General features: G+C 35.0%; 3 protein-coding genes and 1 long non-coding RNA gene across 7 annotated transcripts; all 4 read right to left on the bottom strand.

Moving 5' to 3' along the window:
• Positions 1–590: 590 nt before the first annotated feature.
• LOC117342154 lies at positions 591–1,695 on the bottom strand. The gene is made up of 2 exons (XR_004535750.1): positions 1,184–1,695; positions 591–847 (listed from the first exon to the last, which is right to left on the bottom strand). It is a non-coding gene; the product is annotated as an uncharacterized LOC117342154 (long non-coding RNA).
• A 2,035-nt stretch (positions 1,696–3,730) lies between these two features.
• LOC117342152 lies at positions 3,731–4,680 on the bottom strand. The gene is made up of 2 exons (XM_033904166.1): positions 4,233–4,680; positions 3,731–3,979 (listed from the first exon to the last, which is right to left on the bottom strand). The coding sequence occupies exons 1-2, from the start codon at positions 4,455–4,457 to the stop codon at positions 3,809–3,811; spliced, it is 396 nt and encodes a 131-aa protein (XP_033760057.1). The 5' UTR covers positions 4,458–4,680; the 3' UTR covers positions 3,731–3,808.
• A 5,336-nt stretch (positions 4,681–10,016) lies between these two features.
• On the bottom strand, positions 10,017–12,958 carry LOC117342151. 2 transcript variants are annotated; one of them, XM_033904164.1, is made up of 3 exons: positions 12,614–12,958; positions 11,678–11,734; positions 10,017–10,790 (listed from the first exon to the last, which is right to left on the bottom strand). In XM_033904164.1, exons 1-3 carry the CDS (start codon positions 12,852–12,854, stop codon positions 10,153–10,155), a joined length of 936 nt encoding a protein of 311 aa, XP_033760055.1. In that variant the 5' UTR covers positions 12,855–12,958; the 3' UTR covers positions 10,017–10,152. The 2 variants fall into 2 exon arrangements, with proteins under 2 accessions (XP_033760055.1, XP_033760056.1); XM_033904165.1 differs by having other exon boundaries at positions 12,632–12,958.
• Positions 12,959–15,274: 2,316 nt separating this feature from the next.
• Positions 15,275–18,191, bottom strand: LOC117342150. Of its 3 annotated transcripts, none has more exons than XM_033904161.1 (3): positions 17,642–18,191; positions 16,919–16,945; positions 15,275–16,351 (listed from the first exon to the last, which is right to left on the bottom strand). In XM_033904161.1, exons 1-3 carry the CDS (start codon positions 17,895–17,897, stop codon positions 15,708–15,710), a joined length of 927 nt encoding a protein of 308 aa, XP_033760052.1. In that variant the 5' UTR covers positions 17,898–18,191; the 3' UTR covers positions 15,275–15,707. The 3 variants fall into 3 exon arrangements, with proteins under 3 accessions (XP_033760052.1, XP_033760051.1, XP_033760053.1); XM_033904160.1 differs by having other exon boundaries at positions 16,892–16,945; positions 17,642–18,188; XM_033904162.1 differs by lacking the exon at positions 16,919–16,945 and having other exon boundaries at positions 17,642–18,190.
• Positions 18,192–21,403: the final 3,212 nt, after the last annotated feature.

Here is a 21,403-nt window from a genome sequence, read left to right as displayed (position 1 = left end):
ACCAGAATATTTGGTTACCGATACGTATCCGATACATTGGACCCACCGTAACTCAAAATTTAGCGATACAGATGACCCACGCCCAGTATGACAATAGATAACGGACTTCCGTACCATTATCGTTACTCTGGCGTCCGGAAATCCATCGTCATGTCTAGCATTCACCATCTAAATTTGGATAAGTATTGAATGTTAGTCATCGGAAGTTGGACCGGTGTCAAAACGCGTTAACATGTATACATATATTGTATGATATAAAATGGTATACCTTTCTGTATTTCCGTATTGTAATTTATTCAGCTTCTCCCAGCCGGAATTAGTTTTAAGGTATCAAATTTTGCACATCATCGCTTGGTTAACATATTTCTTTATATTATAGACATTTGCTAACTTTAGCTCTAAATGTAATGACCACATATTTAGCGAATTTACCAACTAAACAGTATAACAAGTAAATGACTGTATCACTCCTGAAATTCAGCAAAGGTTCCTGTTAAAATTTTCGATAATAATAACAACAACTTCCATTTTTAGCATTTTTATCCATAACATAGCATTTCAAATAACAAAACAAAACTATAACAATAAAGCAAAATAATTGAGCGTTTTAAATATCATTTTTAATAGTTTCTAATATAAAGCAATTAAACCGTTATGATAATCAGTATTGCAGTCTTTATCGATACATCATCAACGGATTTACCAAGAAACTCAGAAATTCGGAAAGTTCGCCATCCGAATAAGTTTGCGTGTCCAGTTTGACGTGGGTGAATGAAGTATCTAGGCGCTCCTCATCTTTAAAGTCAATTCTTGTCGTCGGTAGAATGTTTGATTTCCTCCTAGTTTTCTGGAAACAAGTAAAACACCTTTATGACCAAAAGAGATAGTCAGAGTATATCCATTAAAAGGATTTCATAAAGATACATAAGGTAATAGCACATTTCAAAATAGATTGGGAGTTAGATACTCTGGAGCCAAACCAAATAAAACTGTACTATATATCTGTTTGGTTCTTCTACGGCTCGTCAGTGACGGATAGAGACCTGGAGTGTTAATGATAGCAGTTAAATTAAAGGAGCATGTTTCAAATTTATTCTTATCGTCACAAACAAAATACATTGGTTTGAGTCCGAAACTGTACGCCACTGCCACGTGTCCCAATTACAAGTTATGATCGTGTTACCTGACAAAGCCTTCACTAAGTTTAATTCCGATGAAATCCGTTCGTTTTCCTCTTCCAGACGTCCTACTCTTATTTCTAGATCCTTCGACATACCCATTACTGCAGACCGCAATCGCTCCAACACAGCTTGCTCAAGGAAAACATTATCCTTTTCTTTTCCAATCAGCTGCGAATGACCAGGTGAATTTGCATACAATAAAATCAAAAAGGTCAATAAGAAAAAGGTTTCTCTGGAATACATCTTAGGGAAAGTCAAGCTGACGACGTAAAACTTAAAACAATACTTCGATGAAGAAAGTATCAAGTAGTGTCATCCTGGTCTTCAGTAAGATGCATAACAGGACGTTGTCTTGGTTATCATAAGCGTCAAGTTTTGTTAGCTTGATGGCGACACTTATTCAAATGTTTGGATACTGCATTATATATTTTTATTTTTTAGATAAAGTTTTACGCTCTCTGACTTTAAGTTTGTATCAAAGGGTCAATTTATTCTTTTAATTGAATAAGTCCTAAGAAAATATCTGTTATATAATGCAAATATTTAAGTACTATAAAGCTTATCGAACAAGATGCTCCCGGAATGATGAACGTGCCATTGTTGGGGAACAAGCGTGACAGTTAAAATATACGTATTCCAGCTTTTCCGTCCTGTTAGGATTAGTCAGTGATACAAGGGTCTCTACGGAAGTAAACAAATCAAGTTTTAAGTGTTATACAATGTGTTTGTCAATTACACGAAAACAAAACACCATTCTTTTAAAAATATTTTCAGGACAAATTATATAAAAGTGTTAATTACAAAAGCACAAAAAGCAAGCACGATCTCAAAATTGGTTTCTTCAGTGTTGACCAAGAAAAAGATATGTTCTATATTCTTTGGAAATTTAGTCTTATAATTGTTATTCTTTAAGTTATATATACATGCAATTTAATGATGGAGCTGACCAATATGTAAACTGTTTTCAGAGAAGTATGCATTCCTTGAAAACATGTATCAGCTTGAAATGAGAACAATTGAAAATAGTATCTCCAAACCTGGACATTAAGCAAACATGTAAAAGCAAATAAAACTCACGAAGCAACCAGTAATTCGTTCACTGTGATTAGATAGAGAACAGATCAAATAACTTTTCGTCTGTACTCCGTCCGTCCGTCTGTTCTGTGCAAATTCTCAATAACGCTATTACTCTAGAAATACTGTTGAAAAATAGTTCAAAAGCTCTTTCATATTCAATGATGGCGTGCTGATAGAAAGACTGTCATATCAGAACGGGTGTCAAAGACACACGAACCGCCATGGTCATATCAGGTCAGGTGTCAAAGACACACGAACCGCCATGGTCATATCAGGTCAGGTGTCAAAGACACACGAACAGCCATGGTCATATCAGGTCAGGTGTCAAAGACACACGAACAGCCATGGTCATATCAGGTCAGGTGTCAAAGACACACGAACAGCCATGGTCATATCAGGTCAGGTGTCAAGGACACACGAACAGCCATGGTCATATCAGGTCAGGTGTCAGGTAGACATCAACATATTTACTTTTAATCGCAGCATTTTCATTCCCGTCCACAAAAACCTCGGGCGTTGTAGTTAGACATGGTTTACTGAATTAATAAAATTACATGTTTATCACCATCAGATGATCTATATATCATCAAAAGATACTTTTATTTGTTTGTTTTTGTTTTTCGGGGTATTATTTTAACGTCCTATTAACAGTCAGGGTCATTTAAGGACGTACCAGGTTTTGGAGATGGTGGAAAGCCGGAGTACCCGGAGAAAACCCACCGGCATATAGTCAGTAACATCTTAACCACTCGGCCAACCCGGCCCTAAAATTACACGCTTGCGGCTTTATTTTGATAGTATATATGTCACATTTTACATGAATTGTAATACATTTAAAACAATTTAAAAATATGTATTATGTCTTTTAATTTAACCAGAATATTTGGTTACCGATACGTATCCGATACAATGGACCCACCGTAACTCAAAATTTAGCGATACAGATGACCCACGCCCAGTATGACAATAGATAACGGACTTCCGTACCATTATCGTTACTCTGGCGTCCGGAAATCCATCGTCATGTCTAGCATTCACCATCTAAATTTGGATAAGTATTGAATATTAGTCATCAGAAGTTGGACCGGTGTCAAAACGCGTTAACATGTATACATATATTGTATGATATAAAATGGTATACCTTTCTGTATTTCCGTATTGTAATTTATTCAGCTTCTCCCAGCCGGAATTAGTTTTAAGGTATCAAATTTTGCACATCATCGCTTGGTTAACATATTTCTTTATATTATAGACATTTGCTAACTTTAGCTCTAAATGTAATGACCACATATTTAGCGAATTTACCAACTAAACAGTATAACAAGTAAATGACTGTATCACTCCTGAAATTCAGCAAAGGTTCTGTTAAAATTTTTCGATAATAATAACAACAACTTCCATTTTTAGCATTTTTATCCATAACGTAGCATTTCAAATAACAAAACAAAACTATAACAATAAAGCAAAATAACTGAGCGTTTTAAATATCATTTTTAATAGTTTCTAATATAAAGCAATTAAACCGTTATGATAATCAGTATAGCAGTCTTTTATCGATACATCATCAACGGCTTTACCACGAGACGCAGAAATTCGGAAAGTTCGCCATCCGAATAATTTTGCGTGTCCAGTTTGACGAGGGTGAATGAAGTATCTAGGCGCTCCTCATCTTTAAAGTCAATTCTTGTCGTCGGTAGAATGTTTGATTTCCTCCTAGTTTTCTGGAAACAAATAAAACACCTTTATGACCAAAAGAGATAGTCAGAGTATATCCATTAAAAGGATTTCATAAAGATACATAAGGTAATAGCACATTTCAAAATAGATTGGGAGTTAGATACTCTGGAGCCAAACCAAATAAAACTGTACTATATATCTGTTTGGTACTTCTACGACTCGTCAGTGACGGATAGAGACCTGGAGTGTTAATGATAGCAGTTAAATTAAAGGAGCATGTTTCAACTTTATTCTCACTAAGTTTAATTCCAATGAAATCCGTTCGTTTTCCTCTTCCAGACGTCCTACTCTTATTTCTAGATCCTTCGACATACCCATTACTGCAGACTTCAATCGCTCTAGCACAGCTTGCTCAAAGAAAACATTATCCTTTTCTTTTCCAATCAGCTGCGCATGACCAGATGAATTTGCATACAATAAAATCAAAAAGGTCAATAAGAAAAAGGTTTCTCTGGAATACATCTTAGGGAAAGTCAAGCTGACGACGTAAAACTTAAAACAATACTTCGATGAAGAAAGTATCAAGTAGTGTTATCCTGGTCTTCAGTAAGATGCATAACAGGACGTTGTCTTGGTTATCATAAGCGTCAAGTTTTGTTAGCTTGATGGCGACACTTATTCAAATGTTTAAATACTGCATTATATATGTTTATGTTTTAGATAAAGTTGTACGCTCTCTGACTTTAAGTTTGTATCAAAGGGTCAATTTATTCTTTTAATTGAATAAGTCCTAAGAAAATATTTGTTATATAATGCAAATATTTAAGTACCATAAAGCTTATCGAACAAGATGCTCCCGGAATGATGAACATGCCATTGTCGGCGAACAAGCGTGGCAGTTAAAATTTACGTATTCCAGCTTTTCCGTCCTGTTAGGATTAGTCAGTGATTGCTAGGGTCTCTACGGAAGTAAACAAATCAAGTTTTAAGTGTTATACAATGTGTTTGTCAATTACATGTACACGAAAACAAAACACCATTCTTTTAAAAATATTTTCAGGACAAATTATATAAAAGTGTTAATTACAAAAACACAAAAAGCAAACACGATCTCAAAATTGGTTTCTTCAGTGTTGACCAAGAAAAAGATATTATCTATATTCTTTGGAAATTTAGTCTTATATGTTTACGATTTAATCATATATATAATATGTTGCTTAATAGTTTATGACTTAATTATATACATCCAATGTTTGTTTAATAGTTTATGATTTAATTATATATATTTTATGTTTGTTTTAAAGTTTACAGCTTAATTAAATATATTCGATGTTTATCTAGTTTACGACTTAATTATATATATATTATGTTTGCTTTAAAGCTTACAACTTAATTATATATATTCTATGTAAGTTCAATAGTTTATGACTTAATTATATACATCCTGTGTTGGCTTAATAGTTTATGATTTATTCATATATATTCTATGTTTGTTTAAAAGTTTAAGACTTAAATGTATTATGTAAAAGGGGCCGCGGTGGCCGAGTGGTTAAGGTGTCCCGACACTTTATCACTAGCCCTCCACTTCTGGGTTGCGAGTTCGAAACCTACGTGGGGCAGTTGCCAGGTATGACTGTAGGCCGGTGGTTTTTCTCCGGGTACTCCGGCTTTCCTCCACCTCCAAAACCTGGCACGTCCTTAAATGACCCTGGCTGTTAATAGGACGTTAAACAAAAACAAACAAACAAACAAACAAACAAGTATTATGTAAGTTTAACAGTTTATGACTTAATTAAATATATTCTTTGTAAGTTCAAAAGTTTATGACTTAATTTTATATATCCTATATATGTTTACTAGTTTTAGACTTTAAAGTGTACCCTGAACGAAAACTTATATTAAATATGTTATTGGTATTGATTAATAAACAAGAATGCAGAAAACCGCATCAAAATCGGCCGACCAATTACCGAGTAATTGCGATTTTTCTCGAAAACACACCTGAAGCCCAAGGCCGAATACCTCGTTTTGGTGACCGCTGACCTGTGACGTCACAGGTTGAACACGATCGGAGCCGCCATATAGGAAATATATAGAAACAAACGTGAACACGGGCCTGCAATTAATGCGAATAAGACAACAAAAATGAAAGTGCTAAATAAACTCTCTGAGTTATATTTGTGAATTAGTTAATAACAATTGCTACCGAAACCAGGGACATATAATTTTCTTTTTAAACGGGCCATACATTGTATATAACATGTAGCATCTCACTAATTTTCTCTCATAACGAGCCATATACAACATGTAACATCTTTCTAATTTTCTATTATAACGGGCCAAATACAGCGTGTATCATCTTATTTATTTTCTATTATAACAGGTCGTATATAACATGTATATTTTATTTATTTGTTTATTCTAACGGGTCGTTGTAACATGTATGACATTTGAATAACGGGCCGTTTATAACGACTTACATCATATAGCCTTTATTATGAGGGCATGACCGGTTTGCTACATACAAATGTACCAGTATTGATTTCGGTTATAATATTTCTAGTAATTTTAAGTAATTAGTAAGTTTAAAATGCAATGCATACAAGATGTGAAATAAATGCTAATCATTTAGAATTTTGTATTAGCCAAAACACCAATGATAGCCAAAACAGCAATGATACCGTTATTTGTGATTTTTGGGTATTTGTCCGCAATTGATAAAACGTGTCCATGAAAGATCAGTTACTCCCAGACAAGATTCATTGAGGAAATTTTCAGCATCATGGGTATATATATGAATGAGGTAACTTAGGTTAATTATTCTATAGACAAACCTTTGATATACGAATTTTTTCGTTTGTAAGGAAAACGAAACTAACTGAATTCCAAAAGTAATGTGTTTGATTTCAACAACTTGAAAATGTATTCCCTATAGTATAAACGCAATTCTTAATAAAATTCAAGCTCAATTTATGTACAACCAGTAAAAGCATGTCTTCGGAACTTTTTTGAAGTTCACAGAAACCAAACGCGTGAACTCACAAGCAATTATCGGCGTGTACCGATTAGAACACCAGAAATCACAGACACCTGTGGTGCAGTGACAGGTGTGACGAGCTTGTGGACCGTAATTTCACACCTGGTAATTGTTTAGCGGTATACTAACCCATTCAAACTTGAGTATACAACTTTTAAAAGTCCCTTTTTAAGTGGAGATATCTTGCGACACGAATGGAAAGCAAAACCACAAGGATGTAGATCACTTCATAATAATGACACAATTAAAACAATAATAGCAAAAAATACATAAAATTGAAACAAATCATACACGAAAATCATTGCGAGTTTATAATTTTTTGTATTAATTATGATTAGTCACGATGAAATAAACTGTACGTTTTTACCTGTACATAAAGTATCAATTATATTATAATTGTTGCGAATCACTTTTATGTAATTTCACTGACAACGATCATATACAAATTATATCTTTCTCAAGCATTTAATCGTCCTTAATCCCTGAGACCATGGCATGTAAAATAAGGGATAAAATCTGTATATGTAGAAGTTTGTTGTAGACTTCAACACTGGTATTCATACGGGAGAGAGATTTAGTCTATTGTAGATCATGATGATTATAATATTGTACTTTCTAAATTAAGTGTCCTTCATGACTAGAAGCGGGTTTTGTATAGAATATAACGCATGAATTAACTGTACGTGTGTTCGTCTTTTCTCACAAACCAGAGTATCCAGAACTGTTGTATTGTTGGTATGTTTATTTGAATATTAATTTGCGAATGAAATGGCACATTATTTTATTTTAAAATGTTGATGCTGTGTTCCTTTCTTTGGTAATGAGTAAGAAATGGTAAACACATAACTAATATGCATTTATTGGTGATTGACCGATTATTACACCAGTCTGTGTTAACCAGGCGGTCATTTTCAGAGTCAATTTCACTATTTTTTTTTGTTTTTTTTTAAACTCAAACTTATATTGTTGGATTCCGACTTCTTGGCGGCATTATTCGCCAAATTCAACAACCTCAAATCTCATGTCCAGATCGTTTTCAGACATGTTTGTGCTGCCACTGTTCACACTGTCCTCTATGCTACTGGCCCACAACAGTCACTCCGTTCAACCTGTGACGTCATAGACTTAAGAGTTCCAAATCAGCGTGACTGACCGATACGCTGATTAGCAGCCAACCGACAGGTGCAAATCGCGTACTTCGATGTACGATATCTCGGCACTCGGCCAACCGATTTTGATGCTGTTTGCGACATTCTTCTTTGGTGGTTACTAAGAATAACATATTTGATTATCACTTTTCGTTCAGGGTACACTGTAATTCTATATAATCAATGTATATTTAATAGTTTATGACTTTATTCATATCTTCTATGTTTATTAATTGGTTTAAGACATTATTTTATATATTCTATATATGTTTGATAGTTTAGGACTTGATTTAATATCATTTACGCAAATCCATATTTCCGTTTATATTTTGTCCTCGTCTGATCGTTTTTCAGCTTGCATTATGATAATGACAGTATTCTTTGCTTTTTGGTCATTGTCACAAGTATTTAGGTTAGTTAAACAAGTGTGAGTTACATTCCTTTTCAAAAAGTATTGCGACGAGTATATTTTTACAATTTGATATTTTTTTCAGAATAGTGCCTGAGTCACAGGCATTGACAATCTAGTTTTTTAGTTCCACGAAGAAAACATATGTGTTTCTCGCTGATAGCCCTGTCCCATGATAGGAAATACTTGTAATAGGTGTGAACTTAGACCCCTAAATTTGAAATCGAGGAAAGTACAGACCATATCATAACAGTCGAAACAAAACTTATTAAAACGCATCAACATAAATTGTTGGTCATATGGTATAACATTAGCCCCAATATCGCAACTGGAGTAAAATTTTACAGAAATAAATTTATACATTCTTTATATACACCGTGTGTATTCGGACCTTGCTTTGGTCATGTAGGTTTTTAAACTATTTGGCAATTTTGGCAAAATGTGTGGGAAATGCATACTTCAAGAAACACTTTGTTTTGTTTACAAGAATTTATTGACAAGTGGTTTTTACAAGGAAAGCAATATAGCATAAATACCACGAGAGACAAATTGTTATTCAGAACTGGTTTTCAAATGTCAACGATAGCTATATGAATTGTGTTGTGTTTCAATTGCCTGATACTGAGAACTGATTTACAAGTGTAAAGGAGGCCTATATGAATAATGTTTGATTATCAATGGCCTTGAACTGTAAACAATAGGATTTAAAAACATTAAAATTCTGGATAGAAAATAATTACTCAAGGACATCTGTTATAAGATAAGTAATTAGCAGTGTTGATTTAACACACCACTTTGTACACCACTTAGCAGTTGTGTATTATCTCTGTTACTTGTTTAGCTGTGTGTATATCATTAAATTGTGTTTTGAACTTAACTGCTGATTTTCATCTTTCTGGGGTCTTTTTTATCACGTAACAATGGGCTATGAAAACCAAACGCCGAATGGAGTCACTGGCTGAACAGATTCGCCTTATATTGCATGGAACTATGAAAAGCGACACTAAAATGCATTAAGTGATCCTTTATCTGTATATGTCTTCATGCCCAGACTTCCCTTTCCGGAACACTGCAGGTTTGTGTACCTAAAACACCTAGAAATCCTATTCAACCTGGAGCATTTGTATATATAACGATCTAATCTAATGTAACTCTCTTAGCAAAAGGAAATTTTCCCTTTAAAATTCTCTAGAAACATTGTATCAACGCAGCGTAAGGTATTTAAGTGGAAACATATAAAATTGGAACATATTCTCACTTATTCAATAAATACATATGCTACGTGTACAAATCTAGGTAATAGGTTATTTCTGATTATAACGTCATCATCATCATTGACGACGCCCCTACAGTTTTAAAAATCGTTTCAATTTGATAATATCTCTAAATTGTTTTAGTGATATCAATTAAATGTTGAAAAAATGTGATATCACGTAAACGACTAAGCGAAATCTCTTACTGACAAGTAATTTTCGAAACCTTTAATCTTTTTAAACTGTTATCACTTAATCGCTTGTATAGTCACTTTATTGAAACAAATTACTATATTTCTGAAACAAGCTTTAACAAAAACTCCACTTTCTTATTTTTTTAACAATGGCAGTTGGAAACCTTATTTTACTTTTAGAATAGCCCACACGGTGCGCTGATTATGTCCCTTTGAGTGTTCAATCGAATGCGCACGTACGTTTTTCTAGCTTGATAAACACCAAATACTGGCCACAGTCCAGCTAATCTGTCCACCTCTGTGAATGTATATATCGTCTTGCTCTTTTTTATATCAAACACAGTGATACTTTTATCAATAATGTTCAGGAAAAAGCCAAGTGTCAAGTTTTTCTCTGTACCGGAAGTGGCGTCACTTAGCCTCTCACTGTACTTTATAGAACCTCCATTACTTTTGAAGAAGAGAGTGACACCTTGTGTACTTCCATTATTATGAGCATTAACGGACCACGCCTCCTTTTGTTTACCTACATAGTAACTTTCACCAATCGCGTTTTCTGTTGCAAATGCAACCTCGAAAACCAGATTGGTTGCCGTTAACTTCTCTTCTATTTGGTAAAAGATATCAGTCTCGAAGTACATCTTTTGCGAATTTGTAATCGGTCTGGATCCCGTGACCCCTTGGTACACTCGGGTCGGATCTGTTCCTGTTGGCCAGTCATAGGTGTTCTCCAGCTGTCTGTTAGATAATGTAAGTTTGTCCCTGGACAAGGCTGCACTATAGAGAGTTGTTGGATCCATGTAAAATCTTGGACCTGTGATGAAATGATTTTTATATTAAACAGTTGAAATATGTTATATTGTTAGCAATATTAAGTCAAATCTATCAAACTCGTTCATTCATTTGATACGGCAATTAATTCAATATTGAACGAGATTAATGAATTTCATCTGCTTGAAGAGCCAACCGTGCGACGTAACATATTTATAGTCAGGTCATGTATGCGTTAAAAGTGTTAGTGACGTCATTTATGTGTTAACAGTGTTATGAACGTCATTTGTATATTAATAGTGTTAGTGACGCCATTTTTTAGTTAAAAGAAGTGTTAGGGGCGTCATATATGTGTTAACAGTGTTTTAGTAACGTCATATATGTGTTAACAGTGTTTTAGTAGCGTCATATATGTGTTAACAGTGTTTTAGTAACGTCATTTATGTGTTGACAGTGTTTTAGTAACGTCATTTATGTGTTAACAGTGTTTTAGAAACGTCATTTATGTACAGTGTTTTACAATAATAATAATGTATTACATGGTAAGATGGACCAGTTATATGATAAAAATTGTTACATAATCAGGATATGTTGAACTCTAGATTTCCAATTGACTTTGTCATTTAGTAATTGGTCAAACAACCCATTTAAATGAATGTGTAAACAAAAGTGTCAAACCTATTGCTGAGGAGTGCAAAACATTTGTTTTTTTTTAAAATTGATAATTGCAATGATTTTCGTTTTGTTTTGCATTTGGATTTTTATCGCGCAAAACAAGAAATATTTAAAGTAGACACAAGTCATAATTCTCCAAACTATGACAAGTACAACGTTGCAACATCCAATTTGTTTTATTATCTGCATTTTAAAAACACTCAAAATTCATGAGTAGAGTTAATTTCCCATAATTTACAAACTTTTTCAACTTACATTCGAGTCCACTGACAGCACAGTTACTCTGTATGGGACATCCGTTCATTGCCTCTCCTAAGGAAGAAAGAATGGGTCAGCATGACTTTACATCAATGACGCCCGATTGATATGTTGATAGTGTGCAGGACTTTAGCAAGACTCCAGGAGAGTGAGAACCAGTTTGTTTTCACTATAAGACGGCCTTATATCTATTGAGGAAAGCAGTAATACTAATGGAGGCCATCTTGTATTACACATTCAAATTTCAGAACCATAATGTGGACTAAATGCTATGCAGAAGTGAAAGTCAACCAAAATATAACTCATTTCAGTTCAAGAAAAGCAACAATGAAGAGTGTTCATGCTGTATATATTTTTACAAATAAACTGACGTTCACGGAATAATAAAAATTGAAAATTAAAACAGTGGCTTCAGTGATCATATTGTATGCTCCAAATTTCATACAATTAGTGAAAATTTTGTCTTGCTTTTCTGTTCAGGATTTTACGAGATTTGAAATTACGTAAACTTCATTCCAACACTGTTTAAACATACAATTTACTAATTTTCCAACTCTTTGAAAAAGCCCCATTAAATCTTCCACTCATCTCTCCCGAATAGCTTTCTCTCGGATAAGCATTATACGTGTGTACCAGACATTTCGGTCAAAGAGTCTAACATCTGATGTTAGAGTCTTTTGTCTAAACTCCCAAGCAGTCTTAGTATGCACATTTGTATTTGTAATTGTATACATGTATTCATGTTCAGACTTCGAAAGATCACTCAGCTTATGGAAATAATGATCATTTTATGATACAGACAGTTGAGTAAAGTATTTAATAAAATCAATTCGTTTGTTAAATAAGTGATAGAAATAATGATCATTGATTATGCCTAAACGAAACAATTCACCCCTTCCCTGCTGTCTCGGTTAGCATGCTAATACATAATACCTGATGAAGACTTTGCATCTTTTATCGATTTTAACTCTGATAAAATCCGTCTGTTTTCCTCTTCCAGGCGCCCTATTCTTGTTTCTAGATTATCCATCATTTCTAGTACTGCAGGCCTCACTCGCTCTAATACGGCTTGTTCAAGAAATACATATTTCTTTTCTTCTCCAATCAGCTGTGCATTTCCCTCTACATTCAAATGAAACAAAACCAAGAGAAACCACGTTTCTTTACGACACATTATGGAATAATGCAAGTGTGAATTATATACAGCAAATCATCATCATCTTGACACAAGCTATAGAGTAATACTTGAGTGCCACGTTCCTAAATACTAAGATATAAACATCCGGATCTTTCCTCAGTGCATCCTGGTACTTCCGGCACGAAGTATATTGAATCATCGAGCATGAACCATCCGGATTGATGAAGGAATGATGGGACATTCTGTCCCTGCCGTTCGGTATATATTTACTATGATTAACTGCGTTATGTTCTGGTTGAATTGAAATGCAAGTTCATGTGAAGACATTCATTAGAAAATACCGTACACAAATCTATCATAGATTACACTGCGGAATACTATCGAGTATGGAGTTCAATACGGTTTTTCATTCAACATGGCTCTTTGTTTACTACAAAACAAAATGGCCAATGGGTTACTTTATTAAACGTTTTCATAGACCTTTAATTAAGATTTCTATCCAATAATTCAGGACTTTGGTTAGCTAAGGTATCGTGATCTGCCATCTATAAATCAAGTTAACCTCTTCTAAGGAGCTTGTTGTCTCGTGTGACTTTCAAACAAATTATCCATCATTAACTAATCTGGAACTTTACATCCAACACCTACATGACTGACTGGTCTATCGCTGGAAGTTTTGTTTTGGTTTGGTTTATTTTGTTTAATATCCCTATCAACAGCCAAGGGTCATTTAAGGACATGCCTGGTTTTGGAGGAAAGCCCGAATAAGCAGAGAAAAACCAACGACCTACGGTCACTGTCAAGCAACTGCCCCTTGTAGGTTCCGAACTTGCAACCCAAAGGTGGATGAGCTAGTGATAGTGTCGGGATACCTTAACCACTCGGCTACCGCGGCCCCATAATTTATAGCCTCCTTCCGGTTTTATTTTTAGGAATTCGAGACTTATCTAGAGACTAGTTCTTGGATCAACTGTCATCGTTTCTAAGCATGGCAGTGTTATTTCGTATTCTGTCTACTACATTTTTTATCGAACATACATGTTTTTGATTTTTCAACTATATGAGAGACTAGACTCTTTGACCAAATGTCAACCATGAACGGTTTGAGATGGTATTATACACACCGGGATATATGGCGCGGGAAGGATGTCATAGTTAAATATTTTTACCTAGGCAAAATTATTTTCCCTAGGCACAAATCGAATTTTGCCTAGGCAAAAATAATTGTGCCTAGGTAAAAATATTTAATTACGATACCTATCCCTTTAGAATATTTCTCTACATTGTATTGAGCTTTCCTAATTGTTTTGCCTTTAGCTCTATAGACCACAAGATTGATTAAAGTAACTGAACGAATCTAAAATGATGACAATACAACCAAAAATGAAGTCAACACAAAGTGATTATAAGCACGATTCTAGGTACGAATTTACATATAGGTTCATTGATGTCATTTGCTTGCAACGTTGATTTGATCGGTTAAACATGGATCTGTTTCAAACGAAATGCTGTCACCTACTTACAGGACGACTTTTATTTAGAATTTTCTAATGGACATTCTTCTGACGAAATCGTGAATCAAGTCGATGAAAAGATCTCCTAAGAAACACTTGAGTCTCTCGCTGTAATACGTTTGAACACGGCCTCTGCACTTCTAAATACATTGATCAATGCGCTATGGAATGGGGCAGTAAGTTTACAGGCAGCTTAGCTTACTGTGTGATCCGGAATTTGGCAAATTGGCAACATGAAATGCTTCAAAAAGCAAGTCTCTAGGCCAAAATAAAAATATAGTTTGTTTGGCGTAACTCGCCCGATCCAGAAAAAAATGTGCCTACTCATCAAATTTAATTGTGAAAAATTAAACTTTTTTTTTAAAATTTGTTTGATGGATTTTTTTAATTACTTGACCGTTCCGGATATTTATGTCCGGAAGTTGCTTTGCAAGTTTGAAAAGAGTCTCTCAAAACCAAATAAGCTTGCTGTGTGTTTCTCTTGTTTAGGACTACAAAATAAATAATGATTTCCAAACAGTTTCTATTTTGCTTTGGTTTTTGTATTAAAGGTTGGAAATCTGTTGTCAGAACTTAATACAAAAAATTCAGCAGTACCTACCTACCATATGTAACCCCCTGTCCTGTCTGGTTGGTGTTTTGTCCAGTCACCATGCTGGTCGGAATACAACTGGAGGTACGCTTATTGATACATGTTATTGCTATTGTAGGTTTTTTGGATAAATCTGTGGCCTCCAATCCCATTCCTGTGTTGGAGTTGTTTGTTTTGGAATAATGGTCTTGAGATAACAGGGTATATTTATTCTATAAAAACAATATATTAAAAAATGAAATTATTTTAATTTTTTTTCGACACTTTTTGTCAAATATATAAAAGCTATTAATGAACATCCGCCAGCATAATGAGTGGTATCAGAGGTTATGAATAAAAACTTCCTTAAATCAAGTATTAAACACATTTTATTTAAGAAAAAAATAATAATTCACCAAATATACATATGCAGGTTTACCAGTTAATTTAAAAACTGTTATGCTTAATGAAATCTTGATTTGAATTTGTATCAGTAATATACATTATTTTTTTAAGATTTTCGAAGTCTTACTCATCTGAGATGCACCGGTAACAAAGACGTATTACATGTAATGCATTGTTATCAGGATTCCATTGTTATTATGAACAGCAATAAAGCGTATATGACGTAAAAACTTATGTTATAACCTGAAAAATCCATCAAGTTGATGTACATTTCAATATAGAAAATAAACAGGACAATTGAGATATTCACACTTAACGACCAAATAACAATCTGTTCTACATCATCGCCAGTTTGATGATTAGCTATCCATAAAAATTATGAATGCTGATAAAACTCTGTCATTTACCAGAAAGGCCACAGGGATAAGTTGTTATGTCCTTTTGAGTGATAAGTTGAAGATGTGCATATACTTCGTAAGGATTATAAACACCAAACACGGGCCACAGATCCTGATCACCGTCCACGTCTGTCAAGGTGAATACCTTCCTGTTCATGTTAATATCAAACACAGCAATGGTCCGGTCCACTCTATTAATAAAAAACCCAAGTACCAAGTATTTCTCTGTTCCTGCAGTAGAGTCACTGATCTTTTCATCGTGCATGACTGAACCTTTACTTCGGACTTGTAGAGTGACGATAGGTGAAGTAGGGGATTTATAGGCATTAACAGACCACGCTCCCATTTGTAGACCGACAAAGTTACTTTTACCAATCGCTGTTTCTGTTGCAAATGCAACCTCGAAAACCAGATTAGTTGAGCTAAAATCTCGTTTGATTCTGTAGTAGATTTCCGTCTCGAAGTATATTATTTGTGTGTTTGTAATAACTCGGGATCCTTGTACCCCCCAGTAGACTCGGTTTCCATTAGGTCTTCTTTGCAAGCCATATATGTTATCCGGTCGTGTGTTGAACAAGGTAAGGTTATCCCTGGACAGGTACCATGATCTATATAGTGTTGTTGGATCCATGTCAAATCGCGGACCTAAACATAAAATTTGGTTGTTATTATCATTGTAAACGAAAACATAATACAACACATTGCCGCTACAATTTCTCTGATCATGCTATATGATAATAATGCTATCCTGTTGGGCAAAAGGTTTTATTTCGGTTTAATAATTATATCAGTATCCTATAACGTAAATAATGACGTTGTTGTTTTATAACTAAAAGACAGACTAGAATACCAAGGTTGTAATCTTCCAGAGGAAAGAGAAAGTCAAAAATAGTCACACCAATATAGAGCAACTGACGTCATGGGCAAATAACCAAAAAAATCCGGAATTTATCTTGATGCGGATTTTTAGAATACACTCCTGATAAACCTGAAATAATTTCACTTTTTTATTTTCTAAAAATGATTATATTCCCTCTCTGTACCGTGTCAATATTTAAAACATCGGTCTTTATTAGATCTACATCTAAAAAAATCTTTCAAAAAAGATATTGATGGAAAATAGTTTTTTTTTAACCGTGATTATCATAATTACGTTTACTATGTCAAAACTAACGGAAAACTTACACTCGAGTCCATTGATCACGCAGTTACCTGATGTAGGGCAGTCACTCGTCGCCTCTGTGTAAATGTAAGAAAGAAAATGTTAGCTCTCTACAGAACTTTGATTTGCTGAACAATCGCATGGTCATTATATGATCACTCAAGTTTCTCCCTCAATTTGATAAAACCAAATTTTGAAGGAAAAAAAATCATCAATACTTATTTGCATACAAAAAGCTAGACAGACAGCATTTTTATTGGTTAATCTTTTATCATACCAGATCTGGTGTATGGAACAAGCAACTTAATGTAGTGAAATGCTGATACGAGACATTGGCAATAGCAATAAATAGAAGACCGGGCAGTTTGAGACATGGTTATTCTTCAAAGGTCTTTATGTTGACCAGTGTAACAAGCTAGACTGAGCTAGTATAGCCGTTACATGCACAAGAAAGTTTTATCTTAACATTTTATTTGTTTTATGTTTGTAAAACGGATATTTTAAATGAAACACTACAAAATGGCGCCATCTATCACGATAATAATTGATATGAAATTAATGTTTAATATTGGAATGTATATTTTCATGAAGCGGCCTTGCTGTTTCCATCTGGTTTGTACTGTAATAAAGCCTCTTTTTATATAAAGAAATGTAAGCCAGCATGTATTAACTGGTTTGTAGATTATGTATTTTAAATATTCACAAATATCATCCCAGTTTCCTTAATCAAGTTCAAGTCTTTATCTATCAAATAGATGACATGCACGTCTAACCTTGTGAAGGATCTGCAGCCTTCATTGCGATTAGTTCCGATAAAATCCGTTTGATTTCCTCCTCCAGGCGTCCTACTCTTCTGTCTAAACCCTTCGTCATATCCAACACTGCAGGTCTCACTCTCTCTAACACGACTTGCTCAAGGAAAACATATTTCTTTTCGTCTCCAATCAGCTGTGACTCGCCGCTTGTGTTCATGTAAACCAAAACCAAATGGAATATGATGAACGAAGTTCCCTTTTCAAACATTTTCATAGTAATTGACAAGGACGGTGTTCACCCTCTAAGATAACTATGTAAACTGTTCACAAAATATGCCATACAAGATAATCTTTCAGATTACCAGGAAACAGATGGGGATCCGTCCTCGTACAGCCTGACACAACAAACAAATCTGCAGTACATTTAGAAACTAATTAACTGTTAAGTACCTAGTACTTAAAAACACCCATCCATGTTTCTAGTGGGCGTGTGAACCATGCTGCGATATCTTAAGAATGAAGTGCAAAATGAATCAAAAGAAGCAACAAAAATATTACTTTATGTAAAAAGGTAGTAAACATATCTACACACACATTATATACACATCAGCCGAATAAAGAATATGATTACACTTCTTACATATATAACGACATTTTTGTTTGATCCAGTTGATTCATCACGCTGCCGACAAAAATGTCGCCAGATAGCTATCGAGTCACCCCCTTTGTGTCTCCCTTACTCGGAACCTCTTTTTACATGTCAATTGGAATTATAATGTTTCCCATGCGTGGTCCGAGTGAAAACAAATTAGAATAATAACATGGCGTCCGGCATGTTTTTTACATTCGAAATGAGGAAGAAACACTTAGACGTTGACCTGTTACCAAATTGTAGTATAAAGTCGATATAAAGACAATTTGGGCGACATAAAAATATTGATCTGTCACCCAATTTGTATTTGTATCGACTGTACACTTACATTTGGTAACAGCTCCCTATCACAGACGTCATCGAGTTCAAATACCGAAACAGCCGAAATTTCCAGAACGAATAATATTATCCCTCATGTCGTAATTAAAAGCAATCACATATATTTTGTTTTTGCACAAATTTGGTTTTATTTCATTGTTCATATACGTTTGTAGATATCGTCAAATTATTCACAATTGCACAATTTCTGATTGTTTAAAACCAATGCCTTTTTTCGGTGTAACGATATACGGTTAACATTTAGGAGTGATGCGGCGTTGGACGGGTATTGCACGAGACAGACTCGATTCCTCGGAAACACTTATGTTTCTATCGACCGGATTTGCATTATTTTCAGAAGAGTACCAGCTCTTAAATTCTAAATGACGTCGTCTTGACAGTAGGTGAAAACGATTCCAAGGATATTTGGTTCGAAACAGATTCCAGTCTGTTGCTAACTTTAGCGTGATGCGCTCCCATGTGGAGATAATTTATAGCGTGGTTGGTTGAATTAATAAACTATGGTCAATGTCTTTCGACATATAGGCAAATGCAACACAGAATGTAAATATATTACGTTATTTCACAAAAGATTTGTATTAAAACAAAGAACGCTATAACGTCAGTAATGAAATGTTTAAGAGTTCTCGAAGGAAATTGATCGAGAAATTATCCGAATTTGGCCAATTTGATCCCAGGCAATTTGAGAGTACTACACAGGAATTTTGCTGATTAGGATTCTGTGCTGTTTTTGTTGGTATGATAAACAGTTGCTTATTATGGGGAGTTTGGTTTGTATTAAATAATTTGACGCCACATCAACAGTTATGATAAAATCAGGACGGTCTAGTGAGCCAGACCATTGCTTTTTATGAATGTTTGTGTGGTCATGGAGGTTACGGGATGAAAACTCAGGTCTCCGACAAGCTGTAAATTAATTCACAATTTTAGTGAAGAATGCAAAATGTTTTTTACTACAAAGACATGTATAGGAAAAATCAAATGTTGCAAAGGTAAAAAGTAGAAGAACTTATATTCCTTGTTATGAAGCAGTAAGTATTCACGAATCTTCAATTTAGGACTACTGTTTAGGACTGCTCTTCGGGACTGCTGTTCAGGACTGATGTTCAGGACTGATGTTTAGGACTTCTGTCTAGGATTGCTGTCTAGGACTGATGTTTAGGACTGCTGTTTGTGACTGCTGTTTAGGACTGCTGTTTAGGACTGTTGTTTAGGACTTATGTCTAGGATTGCTGTCTAGGACTGATGTTTAGGACTGCTATTGAGGACTGCTGTTTAGGACTGCTGTTCGGGACTGCTCTATAGGACTGTTCTTTAGGACTGCTGTTCAATACTGCTGTTTGAGACTACTGTTTAGGACTGCTGTTTAGGACTGTTTTTCGGTATTGTTGCTTAGGACTGCTGTTTGGGACTGCTGTTTGGGACTGCTGTTTAGGACTGTTGTTTAGGACTGCTGTTTAATACTGTTGTTTGAGACTGCTTTTTAGGACTGCTGTTCGGGACTACTGTTTAGGACTGCTCTTTAGGATTGTTGTTTAGGACTGCTGTTTAATACTACTGTTTGAGACTGGTGTTTAGGACTGCTGTTTAGGACTGCTGTTGAGGACTGGTGTTAGGACTGCAGTTAAGGACTGGTGTTTAGGACTGCTGTTTAGGACTGATGTTGAGGACTGATGTTTAGGACTGCTGTTTAATACTACTGTTTGAGACTGGTGTTTAGGACTGCTGTTGAGGACTGATGTTTAGGACTGCTGTTTAATACTGCTGTTTAGGACTGTTGTTGAGGACTGGTGTTAGGACTGCTGTTGAGGACTGGTGTTTAGGACTGCTGTTTAGGACTGATGTTTAGGACTGCTGTTTAGGACTGCTGTTTAATACTGCTGTTTAGGACTGTTGTTGAGGACTGGTGTTAGGACTGCAGTTAAGGACTGGTGTTTAGGACTGCTGTTTAATACTGCTGTTCAGGACTGTTATTGAGGTCTGCTGTTTAGGACTGCTTTTCGGGACTGCTGTTGAGGATTGCTGTTTAGCACTGCTGTTTAGGACTGCTGTTAAGCAGAAGTATAGTTTCGAAGACATCCAACAGGACACCTCTCCCAGTCACATTATACCGACAACGAGTAAACCAGTCTTTCTACTCCCAAAATGCTCAGCGTTAATTACGAGTAGAATCAACCATTTTAGAGACCCAGATATATATGGCTAGGGACAGGACCCAAAGCCTCCCGCAACAAAAGGTTGATCACAGGGCTATGACACATTGTCGTCACCCAAATTAACCTGGGGTTCGTCCCCCAGACCAGTGTCCTTTGGGACTGACCCTGGAGCTGATATTTCATTTGTTGGTAATAGGAACGTACCAAGCCCCTGTGGCTTATAATGAGGCAGTGTCAAGGGATACATTAGGAAGAAGAAACAAAAGAGAAAGGTGAATTAGTTGCTTGGTATAGTTTAAACAATTATAATTGTATCGTTTCTATCAAAAATTGAAATTGGAAGGCGATATACATGTATGTATTAACTTAGGTGTTTCTCCCCATTTATTCACTTGAAGAGGCAATGTGTAATGTGTTTTCTGTTTATTTCCGTATTTCATGGAAATCACTTTTAACATTCATTAAAAACAGTCCTACAACGCATGTTAATAGTATATTTATAGCAGGGAGTTCCATGTATTCTCTCATAGTTCTATAAAATAATGTACCTGTAACATTTCAATAAAAATATGATAACTAATTTTGTCATACTTCCTAAAATCCTACGATCATAATTCAGTGCAGCCAAACAAA

Source organism: Pecten maximus, chromosome 14 (genome assembly GCF_902652985.1).
Source record: "Pecten maximus chromosome 14, xPecMax1.1, whole genome shotgun sequence".
NCBI classification, from domain to species: domain Eukaryota; kingdom Metazoa; phylum Mollusca; class Bivalvia; order Pectinida; family Pectinidae; genus Pecten; species Pecten maximus.
Note: the sequence above shows the minus strand (reverse complement) of the source record. Positions and strands in the feature narration are given on the sequence as shown.

Coding starts and splice junctions, on each gene's coding strand:
- LOC117342151 (XM_033904164.1), bottom strand. CDS start 12,854: ATGTGTCGTAAAGAAACGTGGTTTCTCTTGGTTTTGTTTCATTTGAAT. Junction 11,735..12,613: donor AGATGCAAAGTCTTCATCAG/GTATTATGTATT, acceptor TTTCTTCCTTAG/GAGAGGCAATGAACGGATGT. Junction 10,791..11,677: donor TGCTGTCAGTGGACTCGAAT/GTAAGTTGAAAA, acceptor ATTTCATCACAG/GTCCAAGATTTTACATGGAT.
- LOC117342150 (XM_033904160.1), bottom strand. CDS start 17,897: ATGAAAATGTTTGAAAAGGGAACTTCGTTCATCATATTCCATTTGGTT. Junction 16,946..17,641: donor GGCTGCAGATCCTTCACAAG/GTTAGACGTGCA, acceptor ACATTTACACAG/AGGCGACGAGTGACTGCCCT. Junction 16,352..16,891: donor CGTGATCAATGGACTCGAGT/GTAAGTTTTCCG, acceptor TTTTATGTTTAG/GTCCGCGATTTGACATGGAT.
- LOC117342152 (XM_033904166.1), bottom strand. CDS start 4,457: ATGTATTCCAGAGAAACCTTTTTCTTATTGACCTTTTTGATTTTATTG. Junction 3,980..4,232: donor TTTCATTGGAATTAAACTTA/GTGAGAATAAAG, acceptor ATTTGTTTCCAG/AAAACTAGGAGGAAATCAAA.